Raw genomic sequence first — 18,701 nt, 5'->3', positions numbered from 1 at the left:
TTACAATCTACTACGTACAGCGGCGACGATTATTATGACAAATATTATTTTATTATCATTATTATATTACAGTGAACATTTTTGCGAATATACATATTAGCCTTAGTTACAACAATCAGAGATAATAAAGAATTTCTAACATTTTCGTAATTGTATTATTGAGAAGGTGTAGTTTCTCGTGTGTGTGTATGTGTGTGTGATGTATGTTATTATTTTTGCACAGAGTACTCAACTTTAATTAACATGTTGTTCGAATTCTTCACTTCAGTCTGTTCAATTGATAAAGTTGAATATCTAAATTGCATATAACACAATGTAAATTTTAAAATGTATAAAAATTGTAATGGTATTTGTGCGATTTGAGCACAGTCTGTAATACGCGAAAAGGATGATTTTGTCATATGGTAAAAGTCTCGATTTTCATTCCTTTGAGAATAATCTCCTTTTTTCGCATAGTTCAGTGATTATTTCTTATCGAGTGCCTTGTTCAGCGCTTTCGTTATGAACCTTGGAAGAATGAACGCAGCTCGGTGCACATCATGGTCGTAATACTTCATGTTCATTTGATCGAGCTCACTGTTACTAAACACTTTCTTTGGCTCTTTGAAATTCGTCTCCTGAAAAGTTGTATTATTTATATTTAGGAAATAATTACCATTTGTGTTAATATTGCAAATGTGAACGAATAATTTCAATACTAAAAATTGAAGAATTGAAGTTCTCTTTATTTTCTTGAAAAGTCAATTGTTGTAGTGTCGAATTTATTCTGGGAGATTGTTTGAGATTAAACAAAATTGAAGTGTAGATGATGAGAACAGTATAGTGAATGATAATTTTATTATCGATAGGGAAGAGAAATTTAGTAAAATGAGTTTTAATATTGTTTAATAAATATCGAATAGTATTTAATAAGAATACTCACTGTGCTTAATCCTCCGAGTACGAAACCAATTTGTCCTGTTGGATACGTTGGTACAGAAACCACACCGTAAGATGCAACTGGAAATAAAGCTTTACAATGTTGCAAAGTTTGTGTTACGTGGTCGAGGTTCGCCCAGGCTGTTCCTGCTTGGCTGCAAACGATTCCACCAGGCTTCAATGCACTCTTCATTAGATTAAAATATGATTCTTGAAACAAACACTCTGCTGGACCTGCGTTGGAAAATATTTCTCATTTTATTGTGTTTAATAGAGAAAAATATTGTCCTATAGTTAGCTGTATTATAAAATTTAATTAAATTGACAAATTGAATTGACTTAATTTAAAATTTAATTGTGTGATAATATTTTTTATCAGATCATATAAGAGATCATATGATGATAATTACAAAGCAAATACTGTAGTTTATTGTAATTTTAATATTTGTTAGAGTATCAGACTAAAATCTGATTCTTGGAACACTGGTGAATCTGCATTAAAGAATATCTCTCATTTTATTGTATTTAATATAGAAAAATATTGTCCTATATGTAGCTGTATTATAAAATTTAATTTACTTGATAAATTGAATGATTTAATTGAAAATTTAATCATGTAGTAATATTTCTCATCTTAATTTTACATTATCAATTTTGACAATAGTTTTATTGAATACTAGTGAGATCATACAATGATAATGACAAAGCAAATACTCCAGCTTATTGCAATTTCAATATTTATTACAGTATTAATGACTGGAAAATATCTAAGAATATAGTTAAATTTTAGAAACACTAAATTGCAATTATATATTGCTTCTCTAATTTACATTACATTAAATTAATATGAATAACTATAGCAGATGATAGACTTATTCTTACACTTTTTGTTATGTTTCCAATTCAATGATTATCTCGTTATCTTCAATTTTTAAACAAATTTTTAAATTGCTTACCGACAGGATCACTGCTGTCCGTGATTATAATGTCGAATTCTCCAGTATGCTGTTTCAAGAATTGGAAACCATCCCCCACGTTAAGGGTGACTTTAGGATGATCCAGCCCTACTCCCATGTAGGACAAATATTTTTTCGATACCTCCAATACTTTCGGGTCGATTTCAACTTGTACGATCTTTTCTACCTGCGGATGTTTCGCGACCTCACGAGCAACCCCGCCATCTCCACCCCCAACTATTAGGACCTGTTCAATATTTAGATCGAATAAGTAGAATTTTGGCTTACGAGTATTAGTAGCATTTTTAAATTGTTTATACGTTGTTAATATGCAAATTTTCTAAAAATTGTCGAGTATAGAGGAAGTTAATTTTCAATGAAAAAGTAGTTGCAATGTTGAGGACAGGGGAAGTTAATTTTTAGTGAAAAAAAGTAGTTGCAACGTTATGAGTAGAGGAAATTAATTTTCAATGGAAAAATAGTTGTAATGTTAAAAATAAGGGAAGTTAATTTTCAATGAAAAAACAGCTGCACTGTTGAGGGTAGAGGAAGTTAATTTTTACTGAAAAGTAGTTGAGGACAGAGGAAGTTAATTATTAGTGAAAAAGTAGTCACACTGAATAATTGCAAATGTATTTATTTTTCTTTTGAATGGGCAAAATGATGAGATAGTTAAATGACGAAAAAATGATCAGGTTGAGGAAAAGATGGGGGACAAAAAGTGTGTATACTTTATAGACTTTTAAAATAGATAAGCAAAGTTAAAAGTAGATTATTATTACTAAAATTCATGAGTATGCAGAAAATCGGATTTGTAAATGTTGAACAAAGCTATTCTATATAAACAAAATTTTAATCTATGCATTTTCTTAAATTATTGCATATTTGATGTTTAATAAATATCCAAAGTATATTCGCCACTTTATTATTTAAACGTATAAAAATATGTTTTACCTAAATTATTGCCTAAAAAATATTGTTACACATTTAAATAATAGAGCGACGAAGAAACATTACATACTTTTTTTAATTCTTTTGTTTCATTGCTCTTCAATGTTAATTCTTTGTTTCTTTGTTCTTTTGTTTCAACGAATCCATTAGCACCAAAGAAAAATCTTTTCCTTCTCCAGTAAACAAACTTAATATAAAAATAATCTCGCGGTAATTAGCGATTTTTAATAAACTCATGAATTCCAACGAAAAATAAAATTTCCTTAATTATAAGAAAAATGTCATTAAACACTTAAGCCTTACAGTTTTAGGATTTGGATGGCTGCATAGTGGTAGAAAAGCAATCATCTCCTGGTACGAAAATTCGTCATTCTCCGTGCATTGTATGATACCATCTAAAATTAAGGCTCTTCCATGTGATTTCCTGTATGTATGTAATTAAAACAAGTGTCCCTTGAAACGATGACAAATAACTTACTAGTTCAATTTCCATCTGTTTCTCTTTTTTTTTTTTTTTTTTTTAAGAATTTAACATACTTTTACTGTATTAACAAATTTACCTCTTTTCCCTTAAACAGGCAAAATAAGAAAAAAAAAAAAATTGAAAGGGCAAGTTAAAGGGCATTATGTTACTACACTAAACGTTTTCTGTCGAGAAAATACATATTTCGTAGAAAGAAAAGATTAGATATATTGTCGATTGCAAAACACCGCGATAAACTGCTAAAAAGGAATTTTGCAATAAATTGCGCCGATATAACTAAAAATAGTAATCATTAATACTTTTATAACTAACTGAAAAAAAAATACTTGTCTCGCAAATAGAACGCGATAATACAACGTTATAATTAACACTTTTGTATCGCTTAACTGGAATTGCAAATTAACAAACGCTATCTTGGTTTAATTCGTATTCACAGCTAACCGTACGCATTTTCTGAGCAGTTTTCGTTGTAATCGTTCTTAAAGTCCCTCTCGAAAATTTATTTTCGAAATTAGAACCGAATATCTATTTTTCAGTCTTAATAATAAATTTTTGATGCTCCATTTTTTGAATGAAAGTTTCTTCTGGTATTCGATTTTAGATATAACGCGTCTATTGACCAATTTTTATTGTTTATTATTAGCAATAATGCTTGTAAAATAAATTTCTCTAATTCTTCTAAGTAAATATGAAAAATTCTGGAAGAAGTTCTCAAATATAAAATGTCTATTGATGAATTTTTACTGTTCGTTATTAACAATAAACTTTGTAAAAGAAATTTCTCTAATTCTTCTAGCTAAACCATGAGAAATTCTGTAAGAAGTACTCCGATGTTTATTGATCAATTTTTAAATTACAAGTTTTATTGTTTATTGTTAAGAATAAACTTTGTAAAGAAATTTCTCCAATTCCTCTAACTGAAAATGAAAAATCCTGTAATGAATACTTCCACGAGAAATTTCAAAGCAGGAACTCATACATTCTCTAATTCTTCTAACTAAAATTAAAAAATTCTGTTCTGAACACTCGAAAAGAAATTTCAAAACTGAAACTAACAAAAAAATAATTCTAACAAAACCTGCAAAATTCTGTAGTAAATACTCCACGAAAAAAAAAAAACAGGAAAGCAGAAACAGGCACATTCTCCAATTCTCCTAATCTCAAATCGAAAATTCAAAATTCCCCTACCAATTCTAATTCGAAAAACACTCCAACAACCTCTAATTCTTCGAATCACCACGTCTCGCAATAACTCGTACGTGTAATGGTGAAAATTCGGTCTCTCCACCAATCTAACCCTTACAACTAGCATAACTGCGCACAAAATGTTCCACGATCTATCTTCCTATTTCACCAGACTCTACGATCCTCCGACACACGAACTAACTTTCTTCTCTCCGATTTCTCATTCCACAATTTTCGTCTCACCGCGATCCAGAATCGCGATCCATCGGTCACACGTAACGCAATGCAAGGGAATAGGAAAATATTGGAATATTTACGTGTCGAGCACCATCACATCTTGATACTGCGATCTTTCCCGATGAAGTATCTTGACCACTTCGAGAGACAACGAGACACCTGGCCACAGATCATTGATTTCACTGAACCAGCCAGGTTTTATCGCATCCATTTCTTCCGTTTCGCGTGTTCCTCTGCCGCCCGGTGTATGCCTCGTTTCGCGATTCAACTGGAAAGCAGACACTGTCGGTCAGTTAATCGTGGACAAGGGAAATAAAAGTGGTAACCTTTTTATGTGGCCAAACATGTTTTCCTACGACACTGACCGCCACTTCCACTCCCGCTGGAGCGAAGTTTAAAAGAAGAAATGGCGAAACTCGTTTGTCACTTGTGTGTATTCGTGGCTGGGTGTAGCATTGAGTCGCTTCGCTGCGGTTTCGTTCAGTTTTAATGTGTACGTCTTGTTTGTCTGATTGTGGAGGAAAAGTGTGCGGAGTTTTGTTTCATTGGTGGGTGAAATGTAGGAAATTTTTCGAAAGGCAGAGTTCCTTTTTGTGGATAGAGTTTGATCGGTGATGGGAAAGTTTCGTATGGAAATTTCAGATTGCAATTGTAATTGAAGCTTTTTAAATTTGTAATTAGTTTTCTTGATTATTAAGTAGGGAAGGAAGTGTGGAAAGTCAATTCTTGTAGGGGGGAATTTATTTTTGGAGATGTTTTTAGTGTTGGAAGTTCAGATTGCAATTATAATTGAAGTTTTTTCAAATTTGTAATTAGTTTTCTTCGTTTTCTTGATTCTCAATTAGGGAAGGAAGTTTGGAAAGTCAATTTTTGTAGTGTGCAATTTATTTTGGGAGATGTTTGTAGTGTTGAAAGTTCAGTGAAATTGAAAAGTTCAGATTGCAATTATAATTGATGTTTTTTTCAAATTTGTAATTAGTTTCCTTCGTTTTCTTGATTCTCAAATAAGGAAGGAAGTTTGAAAAGTCAATTCTAATTGAAGTTTTTTAAATTTCTAATCAGTTTTCTTCATTTTCTTGATTAATTCATTTTCTTAATTAGGAAAGGAAGTTTGGAAAGTCAGTTTTTGTAGTGTGCAATTTATTTTGGGAGATGTTTTTAGTATTGAAAGTTCAGATTGCAAGTATAATTGAAGTTTTTTAAATTTCTAATCAGTTTTCTTCATTTTCTTGATTAATTCATTTTCTTAATTAGGAAAGGAAGTTTGGAAAGTCAGTTTTTGTAGTGTGCAATTTATTGTGGGAGATGTTTTTAGTGTTGAAAGTTCAGATTGCAAGTATAATTGAAGTTTTTTAAATTTCTAATCAGTTTTCTTCATTTTCTTGATTAATTCATTTTCTTAATTAAGGAAGGAAGTTTGGAAAGTCAGTTTTTGTAGTGTGCAATTTATTTTGGGAGATGTTTTTAGTATTGAAAGTTCAGATTGCAAGTATAATTGAAGTTTTTTAAATTTCTAATCAGTTTTCTTCATTTTCTTGATTAATTCATTTTCTTAATTAGGAAAGGAAGTTTGGAAAGTCAGTTTTTGTAGTGTGCAATTTATTGTGGGAGATGTTTTTAGTGTTGAAAGTTCAGATTGCAAGTATAATTGAAGTTTTTTAAATTTGTAATCAGTTTTCTTCATTTTCTTGATTAATTCATTTTCTTAATTAGGAAAGGAAGTTTGGAAAGTCAGTTTTTGTAGTGTGCAATTTATTGTGGGAGATGTTTTTAGTGTTGAAAGTTCAGATTGCAAGTATAATTGAAGTTTTTTAAATTTGTAATCAGTTTTCTTCATTTTCTTGATTAATTCATTTTCTTAATTAGGAAAGGAAGTTTGGAAAGTATAGTAGAAAAAAAATTAATTAATTTTTCTATTTCAGTGAATTCTATTTTCTTTTCTCTCGAATGAAAGAAAAATACAATCTAGCTTGTGTTTTTACCTTAATTTTAAATAGTAAGGTGTTAGAGAAAGAAGTTGGAAAAGTCAATTCCTGTAGTGTTAAATTGATTTTGGGAGATTTCTCTTGTTTCTGAATTGGTAACAGGTGTTGCTGTGAGTTTCATTGAAGTATTTTCACCAGAGAGTGACACTGTAGGAAAATTAATTTTTCTAAAATTGATCTATCTTGTTTTTTATTTGAACCTGATTCTACATCTTAATTATTATAAAATCAGGGAAATAACGAATATAAATTATAAATATGAATAAGCAGTATAATTTCAAATATCGGTTCAAAAGCTATTTGCATTTCGTTTATAAACTTTTTTTAAGTTTATTAATGCGTGGAAATATGTAGAAAGTTAAAACACAGGCAAATTATTAATACCCCAAAAATTAAGGAGAAATACGATCCATTTCGTTCACATTTGAACCTGATTAAGTGTACGCATAGTGACAAATTTTCTATATCTTAATTATTATAAAATTAAGGAAATAATGAATACAAATTATAAATATTTTTCTCGAAATTTAAATATCGTTCTCACTGAAATCACCCACTCCTCTAAGAATATCACAATTTATTTTGTTTATGAATTTTCCTAAGTTGACTAAAATGTGAAATTATTTATAAAAAGTTAAGACACAGCCAAATTATCAATACCACAAAAATGTTAATATTCAAGAAACCTAACAATTTTACAATCAATGATACAAAATAATTTCCTTTTGTTTAAATTTAAATTAACGACACTTGGTTAAATTCCATTAATGTTCAATTTATACTAAAAAATTCACTGTCTGACAGTATCTCACATAAATTTAACTCTACTGTTAAGATCGTACTTATTATACAATTTTTTAACTTGTTTCATTCGTGACAATTATTACGTAGGTGCAAACGAAGCTGAAACTGGCATATCAAGTTCTCTGCAGTCATAAATTTTCAGAAAAGTTTCACAATCCACAAATAATTATAGGAAATTTACTAAAATTTAAAACTCGTGAAAAAAATTCACAACAAAATTGTCTGGACATTATTATCTGACGTGATGAGTAACTGAAATATTCGAAAAATGTGAAAATAATTGAAAAAACTGAAGAAGGTTATGTAAATGTTAGGATATTTCAATGTTTGCGTCCAAAATTCAAGATTCGTGACTTTTCATTGGAAAATGAGCCAAGACTAGATAATAACATTTTAAGAAAAATTATTAAAAACAATCCAGGGTGAAAAAAATTGGAAATTTTCCCAAATCCTCCCCTATTCACTCTTCCTTTCCCCAACAAACCACCGTTTCATCAAACGCCTGAACAATTTCCTACCAACTAAATAATCCCAAAACGGAAACCCTACAAAAATAGCACTGAAACAATTTTTCCATTCGAAGGCTACCAATTTTGATAAATTTTTGATAAATTTGAAAAATTTGAAAAAAGTCTATAGAACCACGTACAAATTACGTCCGTTAAATACATCATTTTCTGACAGAAGCAAAATTATGAAAAAGCTACCTTTCACAGACGCAAATTTCAATTGACGCTGTTTACGCAATCACATGATGTCCACGTGTAGCCAAGCGGACACTCAACCGAGAGTATCAATCGTAGAAACGTAACTGATAAACACACCTGCTTCCCAAATCTCATTACCCATAATAAATCTATTCTCCAACACGTGTTTATTAAACGCGTCCTTCAGATGTGTTAATTACGCGAGGTGTCGACGATAAGAGTAAGATTTATTTCACTACCGTTCCAAGTCTCGTTCGAAGCGTTTAGCTAAGCAGAACACGAAATTCGGAAATTTGCACGATTCGTGAAATGAATCGGCAGGAATAAATATCCTCTTTTACATTGGAAAAGAAAAGAAAGAAGAAGAAGTGGTCGTTTCACGCATGGAAATCACATTGCACCGCTCGACTTCGTTTGTCTTTGTTCTGAGGAACAATAAGGGAACAACGTGCATTGAAGATTTCAATGGAATGGTAAACTAACGTCACACAACAGAGCTTGCTGTTCACTGAAATTTTATTTACACAACAATTCTGTTCTCGAGCATTCGAAGAACTCTTTTTACATTCTCTGTATCTCGTGTTTCTGTTAGGTCGTCGGCCGTGAGTTCGCGTCGGAAGCGGACAATACTTAAACGAGAATCCGAGGAAATTCTTAGCGGAAGAAAGAAGAAGAATTTCTTTTCTTCCCAAATTTGAGAAAATATTTGCTCTGGATTAGGAAATTCGACATGAACTTACAGAACGAGTTAACAAATTCTGCATTTCTTTAATTAAATTTCGGCAATTCGAGGACCGATTTCAGGAAGATCGGGATCACTCGTGACGAAGAAACGCGGCGAGCAAAAATTTCACCCCATGTGAGACAATCTCCCGTAAAAATCCACCGTTGAAGCAGACAAAACAGTGACAATGAATCGTTCACATTTTGAAGCAAAGAGAAGAAGAAGAAGAAAAATAGTAAAAATCACCGATAAGTCGTTTGAAGAATGTGCGTTTTCCAACGATTAACGTCGATCAAACGAGAATTCTCACGTCGATCTTTCCGGGTAATTGGTAAAATCAGAGAGAAGGAAAGTTTGCACGCGTACCGTGTAAAGTGGCGACAAATCCAAACGGACGGACCTTCGAAACAGAAGCACGAGCAAGACTGGCAAGTAGAATGCCGATGACTTTACTTACTAAACGGATGTGGCCCTTATCGCCCTCGTTTCTCTGCTCCGTGATAATAACGGTTCAAGCACAGACAAGATACTGTGTGTGCGTTGCTGTGAGATCGGTTTTCATGTATACTCCATTCGGATGACGGTCGAGCCAATGGATCGAGCGACGAAAAAACGATAAACGATCGTGATAAAAGTGAAGATAAACGATTCTGCTTTGTCTTTGGTGGAACTGTCCGAGGGACGCGTGGTTCTCGAGGACACGTCCTGTGTCGCGAGAAAATTGGAAAATTCGAGGAGGATCTGTGATTTTTCTAAATTCTTCTGTTGGAGTTGCTTGAAGAGTTTTCTTGATTTTTGTCGATTTGAAAAAGGATTTTATTGTACATGTAATTGTTAGATTGCTGGTTTATTATTTGTCGAGGTGGTCGAGGTCTCGAATGACAATTGTAGGAACTTTAAATGTGGAAATTGTGTCTCTTGAGAAAACTGTGTATACAGGGACACGTTTCCAAACATAAATCAGCGGAAATTGAGATATAAGAAATGAATATAAATCTGGTCGATTTTGATGTAATAGAATTAATCTTGTAGACGAAATCATTTTTTAACAACAAATTATAATATATATATATTAAATTTAAGCAGAAATTAATTAAAATAAAGGTATTTTCTTAAATTGTTTATTAGATCAACTCTGTGGCAATTGAGCAAAGAATACTGCTAAACTGTGTAATTTAAGTCCTGATTTTTCACGCGAGAAGATTGTAAAATTCGAGGGAAGTTTGAGAGGAAGAATTGAAAATTTAGGGAAATTAGAATAATTCGAAATTTTTCACACTTTGATTTCCTGTGTGTAGTTACTTAAAGGACTCTATGGCTTTGTCTTTTTGGAGCAACAGGAAAACGTTGCTCAACGCACCCTGTGTTCCGAAAGAATTCAGAAATTCCGCAGAAGTTTGAAAGGAAATATTGAAAATTTTGGGTAATTGAGACAATTGTAAATTCTTGACACTGTAGTTATTACACTTTGAGAAAATACTTTTTAGACTTGTTGAATTCCTAGAATTTTTTTAAGCGACTTGAACATTTTTCATACTTTTACTGCGGAATTCTGTTCTTTAAATTTTGCTGTATTAGTTATCTAATCCAAATTTTGGAATTAGCAATACGAGTAAGTTTATTTAAGTTGGGAACCAAGTTATTTCAAATCGGACGATTAAATACAAGAATACGAGTAGAAGATAATATAATAACGAAAGTAATTACGAAAAATAATGAAAAAGTGTGTACTTTGTGTGAAGCATCTTGTAAAGTACGAGTATCTTCGTTCTTACAATGAAGATTTCACCTTTGGGGGGATGGCCAACAGAGCAGGAGACGTATTAATGCCGTGTTAGGTGTTGGAACTGGGGAATATGGTAGAAAGAGGCGTTAAAAAAATTTTGATCAGTGAGAGTTTATGTCAATTATTAACGCTTTCTTTTTTATTCGTTTTAAAAAGATTTTTTGAATTAAGCTGCTTATCACTATATCACGTATACTTATTTCATTATTTCTTCTTTTTCGCGATATAATTCCAGCATTATTTTGAACAGTAAATTTGAAATAAGTGAAGAAACAATAAATTTTGCCAACTTTATGAAAATTAGCAATAAAGTTCAATAGATTCACAATAAAACTAACAGTAAACTTTATTACTGCTACATTATGTCTTCTTTTTCAATATGTAATTCGAGCATTCTTTTGGACAATAAATTTTGAATAAGCGAAGAATAAAATTAACAATGAATTTTGATATTTTAACAAGTACCATTTGTACCGGTAAATTTTGAAGCATTCATTTTTTCGTTCAGTTCAAGTCTGTTGTAGTCCTCGTGGGAAAGCTGCACTTTAAATGCAAAAGTAGATTTACATTTTTTTTTTTTACTTCTTTCTACACTTTCATGAGTGATTTTCTTCCTTTTTTCGATTAAGCGCCCATTAAGCGCCCATTTATTTATTTACATAAAAATTTTGTTCAAATTAAACAAGGTCAAATTAAGCCATAATGTTTAAAATTAAATAACTTCAGTATAAACTCAACTTCGAAATTTAAAAAGTTTCCCTTACTTTGTTTTTTCTTCTTCTACAACTCAAGGATACCGACATAAAACATATTTTTATTCGACGAATATAATTAAATTTTCGAAATGCATTTATCTCTTCGTTCTTGAAGAGAAATAATAAATATTCGTGATATTCATGAGTAATACCAATCAAATTTTCTCTCTTTAATTTATAATCGCATTTGAACTTAGACTTCTTCCTTCTTGCTGATCCTAAGTCAATAAAGTCGTATTCAGCAGATAATGATTATCTGCCATCTCTGCAATTACTTTCTCTTTTGCAGTCTAAATTTGTGTAAAATTAGTTTATACTTGATAACCTAAATCACTACTCCTCCATCCTTCGTTAAATAGAGAGATAACCCCTTTCGAAATTTTCACGTTAGCAGATATTTAATCTGCTGTACAATTAGCCGAGATTTTAAGTCTACAATTTCGTCCATAAGTATCAGAACACTTGCTACATTTGTGCAAAATTGCATAGGGAAGAATTTATTGTTAATTTTACTGCACCTTGAAGAATTATTGTTAAGAGAAGAAAATCAAAATAAAAGTCTGGAGAGGGTATTCAGTGAGGAAATGAGCCACTCAGAAGCCAAAGTGACTAACTTTGTCTTGTAAAATTTATTAATACTGTAATGATTATAAATTTGTGAAATTTGTATAGATTTGTATAAATTTATTAAATTTGTTTAATATTACAATAGTTGCAAATGTGTTTTATTCATGAAAAATAGAACACCAAGCATGTGCTTTGATACTAAAATTGGAAGAATATCAAAATGGTGGAGTTAATTGTTTTAGCTTCTGAGTGACAATATGGAACTATAACGATGCTAAGTGTTAATATGAATTGCTATTTAATAAAAATTTCAAACAGTACTTAACCATTTTTAGAGGGACAATACTTCACCATAGTATGTTTTTCGACAGAAAACTAAATAAATATTTTATTCTTTTTTTGTTTGTGCACAGAAATTATTTACAATAAATGAAACGAATCTGATTGCTCCAGCAAAAACATTTAAAGATTCGAAGAGTTTGTTCATAATCGGAATAATAGATTTTAATTTAAATTCAAATTAAACCCTTTCGTTACTACATACGATTACAGTCGCCCAACGTACAACGCTGATATCCAATGAAAATTTTGCGAACAATTTAATGACATATACTTATTTACGATTACAATAAGAAAATTATTTTATTTACGTTTATTCAGGGTGGTCCTTTTAAGTTAGGTCACCTAAATATGTGTCTTGGAATTGTAACGATGCAAAAAATATTTTTCACGCGATGTTTATTCCGATGAAAAGGAAGCTTACAATTAGTTACATTATATGTACATGTACATGGTGAAATTTCTAGTGTAATATTAAATATCGGTGATCGATTTGGCAGAAATATTGAATCAGACAGAAATATTGGAAAAGTTAGTTCATAATCGAAATAAAAGATTTCAATTCGCATTTTAATCGAAGGCAAATTAATTGAAATAACGTGAAATGAAAGTTATCGCGTGTTCTTTTTTGAACTTGTTCTGAGATACGAAGCATAAACAAGATGCAGTTGTTAAATGTAACGAAGTTCATGAAATAGAAACTGATAAGACGTGTACACGTGTAAGATTAGGATTTGACATTGACGAATGCTGTGTATTTTTAGTAAAGATTAAAATAATTAATCACAGATCCTGTGCAGCATCTTAAAATCATATTAATGGTAATGCAATATTGTAGAAATTGTTTCTGTACTGTTATAAATGTAACGTTCATTCATTCACTGAACCTGATAAGACGTGTACACGTGTAAGATTAGGATTTGACATTGACGAATGCTGTGTATTTTTAGTCAAGATTAAAATAATTAATCACAGATCCTGTGCAGCATCTGATTTATTATACAATAAAGCACTAATTCACTATTCACTATTTTAGGTTTACATTTTCCCCTAGGTATCAAAATTAACATAATGTATGTACTCTTTTACACAATATTTTCATCCACGTGTAAAAGTCTTAGGCAAATAAACCGAAACAATTATTTTAAATTGTTTTAGCGAATGTAAAGAGAACTATACGCACTGTGGGAATGATAGATTATAATTTAGCTTTAGGCTAGTGTTTAAACCGGAAAGATAGACGCGCGAATAAAGAGTGTTTGGGACGAGAACGTGACTGTATTGGGTGGACGAAAAATGTGTGACGTAACCAAACGCGTTTTGAAAATGCCCGCGTAAAATAAAAGAACTTGAGAAATAAAGAAAGGGAGAATGAGCGGGTGAAAGAATAAAATGATGAATGATACTAGCGGGGGATAGTCATAGAGAAATAGTCAGAGAGAACAGTCATAGAGAAATAAATAGTCACAGGGAAGAGTCATAGAGAAATATTCATAGAGCAAGAGTTGTATAAAGAGTATCGAGAGTTAAAAGTAAAAGTATTAGCGTAATACAGAGAGAGTAGAGATATTGTAATTGTTATTATCGAGTCTTAAATCTTAAATATAATATATTTGTGTTATTGTAAACTTTTTTGAATACCTGTCTCCAACCCAACATTCTTAGAGTACGTTATAATAATTTTGTATACTTAAAGTAGTAACAATATTATATGCAAATAAATGTATAGAAAGAGATGCTCTTAAATTTTCACATAGATCAACGTTTTATGCAATATAATTTCGAAAAATGATCGACATAACGTATTCATAATTTAAATTTGCCGCTACGAACGTGCCTTAATGCAGCGCCACGAGCAAGTCAGTGTGTTTTGCGTCAACGCCGTCTCAATATGTTCGCCATGGTGCTTTTCTAACCTTACGTTGAATTTTAATAGAAAGAGCTGTGCAAAATTTAAATTATCAATTAAAATATATTCATACTACACACCCAAATGTTAGATTTACATTTTCAATTAATTGTCATTGCAAAATATAAAGTAAAACATGGCGATGCTCGCAGAACAACGTTCAAAACGCAAGTGGACACTAAATCCTCGAGGAAAATACTGGAGCGAAGGTTTATAAATGTTTACATATATTCCATATTCGAATAATGTTGTGCTCTGTATTCATGATACTTTATTCACACCTACATATTTTTGGTAGACTCAAACAAATATGGACAAAAGATGCTGGAAAAGATGGGTTGGACGAGCGGTAGTGGACTCGGAAAACATGAACAGGGTACGACAAAACACGTGCATCTACAGGTTAAAAATGATACAGCAGGTAAGTATAATACATATAGTAAATATAAACAGTTATATGTATTTATAAGTTGAATTTGATTTATTGTAAGTTTGTTTCCAATGGTTTTGAAATTCATTCTAGTTGTTGAAACTAACCTAGGAATGAAACTATTTTTTCATAAAATAGATATTACTAGAATAAAATTGTAAAGTTGTGAAATAAAAAAATATCCCTGATCCTTTTAGCATTACTTTTTTGTGGAAAGTTTATATAGTTTTTTTTTATTAATATTCCTACTGCATTGAGAATGAACAGTTTTCTAATTTTAAATTGTTTAGAAGGCTACTGATTATAATTTTTAATATTTTTGATAATTTTACGTTTTATTAATTGATTTAATTAATAATTACAATAATTATAGGTCTTGGATATAATATAAGTCATTTAGATAAAGCATGGACAGAGCATCAAGATAGTTTTAATGACTTTTTACAAAAACTACAAGTAGATCAAGATAATGTTGTGCAAACTGAAAGAAGTAAAAGTGATTTAAGTGGAAAATCATTGGAGTTGAAATCTAAGCAGAGCCGTACTCGTGTTCAGTAAGGATATGCAGCATATTAAGATATAGCTACATATATGTAAATATATTATTCCTTTTCTTCTAATTTTTATTGCTGTTACTAGTTACCAGAAATTCACAAGAGGTAAGGATATAAACAAATATAGTTCAAAAGATTTGGCAAACATATTTGGTCAGAAAGAATTAAATATAAATAATACTGATCAAGATAAACAAAATAACTATGAGGATAATACTGATCCAATTGGTACTCAAGATAATAGAGGTGGGATTATTGCTATAAATGGTGGGAACATGGCAGAATATTTTATGAAGAAAAAGCAGGGTCTTTCTTTGACATATGGAAATGAAAAACACCAAGACAATAATTTAGAAACTGAATCTGAATATGTTGGATTTGGATTTACATCAACATCTACCAAAGTACAACCTCATAATAATGAAGAGCACAAAGAATCCCAAAATATATGCAATTATGCTTTTGAGAATCCTTGTCTACAAATAAATAGTCCTGAAAACAGTTTGAATTCTAATAGTAAGTCTAAATCTTGTAAAAGGAGAAAATCTGTTGATAATGAATTTAACTTAAACAATAAAGCTAAAAAATTTAAAGATATGAATGACAGTGAGTACAAGAATGGTGTTGTGAATGATGGTTTGAATTTAGATTGTCAAACTAATGAAACCTGTAATGGAAAAGAGTTTGAAGTATCTAGAATACAATTTGGTCTTACAAATTCTGCTCTAGATTTAAGTGATGAGGCAGATGATAAGAAAAGAGTAAGATTCAATGATCATGTAGAATATAGTACTGATTCTGTGAAGAAGAAGAAGAATAAAAATAAATTAGACAAATTTGAAGTTGAAAATAAGAAAGCTAAAAAGAAAAAAATATATGATGATAGTGTTGATAGTGCAGTATCATCTGGTTGTGTTAATGAAGCCTTAGATGTTGAAGAAACGTCTGAAGAAGTACATGACAACGAAATCAATGAAAGTAAGAGTAAAAAGTCAAAAAAAAGAAAAGGGAGCCGTCGATCGAATTTAGAAACTATAGTGGAAATACCAGAAGAAGATAAAGAAGCTTATGAAGAGAGAACAAAGAATAAGCGACCTAAGATAATAGATAATATAGTTGATAATTGTGAACCTCAAGAAAATATTTTAAACAAAAAGAAAAAGAAGAAAAAGCATAAAGAAAAACAAGAAATCGTTATTGATGATAAAAATGATGCACAAGAAACTGCAATAGGAGAAACTATTTCAGAAATAAATACAACACTTGAGCAGGAGGAGTGTGAAGAGGATATTTCTAAAAAGAAAAAGAAAAAGAAGAAAAATAAAGATAATGAGCAAAATATAGAAAAAGGTGAAGATATTTCTCAAATAATGACGGACGTTAGTAATGTAGAAAACTTAGAAGACGAAAGGACAAACAACTGTGAAACAGAAGGAGAAACAAAACCTGTGAAAGTGAAAAAAAAGAAAAAAGCTAAAAAAGACAGCGATGTAAATGATTTTGCCACTGAAATAGTGAATGTGAAGGATGCAGAAGATGTTTTTAATAAAGAGAATGCAAGCAATTTACATGAAAATGAAATAAACGAACCAAATAGAAAGAAACATGAAAGATCAGTAGATGAATCTGTAAGTAATGATTCCATACATAATGCGGAAATTATGGAAAAACCTGTGAAGCAAAGAAATGTATATCGAAAGACACCTTCAAACAGCAACCGTAGAAAGTTTCATACTTCATCCAATCACTGGAATGGAAGACCCAAAATGTCAAAAAAATTGATATCCTTTTTTCATAGAAATTCCGTCATAAATTTTCCGGGCTCCAATTTAAAGGAAATAAAGGGATATGGCGCTAATGTACAGTGAAGTATAAAAAGTTGGATGTATTTTTATTATATTTTCTGTATAATATAAGTAATACTTCAATTATGTACAACTGATCTACAACAATATTTATTATTAAAAAGTAACATTTTGTAAATGTACAGAATTTTGTTCCTTTATTTTTTCTGAAATGAAAAAATGCCTTTGTACACTTTAGTGATAATCAAATTTATTTACATTCTTTCATTGCTATAATTCTGGACATGTACTTTCAAAGGAAAATTTAAAAATGTATGGGTAATGTTATTATTCCACATTAACTTGAAGTCCTAGTTCAAGGTGGTGCGATGTTGTCCTCAATTTTTATAACTCCGTTTATACAAGATTGAAGTTTGTGTTTAAATTTGTTAATATTTTCTAATTCTTCCTCACTGACTTCAATTACAGTAATAGGTACACATTTATTATCTATTGAAAGTATAGTGTAACCCAAATTTGTTAGTTGCGTTGCAGCCTTCTCAGGGAAAAGGAATTCAGATTTAAACTGCAACAAATGAAAATTAAAATGAAGTATACAAAAATATAAAGAAATAAGTAAAAAAAAAATTTTAATACCATGAAACATGTCTTATCGTCATGTTTTACTTCTTCTACATCTTGTGCATTAATTTCTATTGCATTTTCCATTGCTTGATCCAAGTTACAGTCTCTAGAAGCTGTGACATAACTGGCACAGTCAAACATGGATAACACTGATACGTCTGCAGTTTTAGCTCTGTATACATAATTTAACATAATTAACTTTCGAGTAGATTTATGTTAAAGAAGTAATATTTAGTCAAAGTATGACTTACCTAGCTTTTTTCACTAGGTTGTTCAGAAGAGGTTTTGCTTCAGCTAGACTGTTAGATGCAATATATATGATAAGTGTAATTCCTGTAGAAGTACGAATAGTCACTATCTCAGTTTGACTATTAAAATCATTGCTTTGTACATTTTGTATTCTATCTAGAATTGCTTTTAAAGTAGTTGCTGGCATGTTGATCTTCTTAGCTTGAGTAATTAAACCTGCTAATTTTGAATTGGTATCTGGATCTGCATTACCAGATTCTTTAACAAACAAATTTTAATATTCACCATGTAACATGTTCCATATTTATAATAAATCTCATCTAACTTAAACAGTAAGTAAATTTCCATTAAAAGAATCTGCACATATTTCTGTATATACAGCAATAAATGCCTTTTGTGCTATTGCTTTCTATCATATATGAAAATACATACCTACTACTACCTTCTTTATTTTAGAAGCTAAGCTATTAAAAATAATTGACTTTGCGGTATCCTGGGATTGTTTAGTAGCTTTAATATTTTGCCACTTGCTATGACCTGCATATCTTCTGGTTTCTTGAATAAAGAAATTTTTACATTCATTGAAAAGTAAAATATTCAATCGGTAACTCATCTTAGAGAACTATAGAGGTTATGATATTCAGATGAATATATCTAGCAGGGAAATTGAAAATTTAGTATTGGTACCAACCAATTTAATCAAAAGTTTAAAATAATATTATATTTATATAA

At 30.6% G+C, this 18,701-nt stretch overlaps 3 protein-coding genes across 3 annotated transcripts; 1 reads left to right on the top strand and 2 right to left on the bottom strand.

Moving 5' to 3' along the window:
- Positions 1 to 113: 113 nt before the first annotated feature.
- LOC108577164 (spermidine synthase) lies at positions 114 to 5,123 on the bottom strand. Its single transcript, XM_017940273.1, has 6 exons — positions 5,058 to 5,123; positions 4,812 to 4,999; positions 3,129 to 3,249; positions 1,875 to 2,121; positions 923 to 1,152; positions 114 to 617 (listed from the first exon to the last, which is right to left on the bottom strand). The coding sequence occupies exons 2-6, from the start codon at positions 4,940 to 4,942 to the stop codon at positions 465 to 467; spliced, it is 882 nt and encodes a 293-aa protein (XP_017795762.1). The 5' UTR covers positions 4,943 to 4,999; positions 5,058 to 5,123; the 3' UTR covers positions 114 to 464.
- Positions 5,124 to 14,307: 9,184 nt separating this feature from the next.
- On the top strand, positions 14,308 to 17,209 carry LOC108577165 (uncharacterized protein PF11_0213). Its single transcript, XM_017940274.1, has 4 exons — positions 14,308 to 14,516; positions 14,606 to 14,728; positions 15,111 to 15,291; positions 15,377 to 17,209. The coding sequence occupies exons 1-4, from the start codon at positions 14,444 to 14,446 to the stop codon at positions 17,157 to 17,159; spliced, it is 2,160 nt and encodes a 719-aa protein (XP_017795763.1). The 5' UTR covers positions 14,308 to 14,443; the 3' UTR covers positions 17,160 to 17,209.
- Positions 17,210 to 17,323: 114 nt separating this feature from the next.
- Positions 17,324 to 18,585, bottom strand: LOC108577171 (probable transcriptional regulatory protein OEOE_0768). The gene is made up of 4 exons (XM_017940280.1): positions 18,402 to 18,585; positions 17,972 to 18,227; positions 17,733 to 17,892; positions 17,324 to 17,661 (listed from the first exon to the last, which is right to left on the bottom strand). The coding sequence occupies exons 1-4, from the start codon at positions 18,580 to 18,582 to the stop codon at positions 17,452 to 17,454; spliced, it is 807 nt and encodes a 268-aa protein (XP_017795769.1). The 5' UTR covers positions 18,583 to 18,585; the 3' UTR covers positions 17,324 to 17,451.
- Between the last annotated feature and the right edge of the window lie 116 nt (positions 18,586 to 18,701).

The sequence above is a fragment of the Habropoda laboriosa genome, unplaced genomic scaffold (assembly GCF_001263275.1).
Source record: "Habropoda laboriosa isolate 0110345459 unplaced genomic scaffold, ASM126327v1 scaffold523, whole genome shotgun sequence".
Taxonomy (NCBI): Eukaryota; Metazoa; Arthropoda; class Insecta; order Hymenoptera; family Apidae; genus Habropoda; species Habropoda laboriosa.
This window is presented reverse-complemented; position numbering and strand designations above follow the sequence as displayed.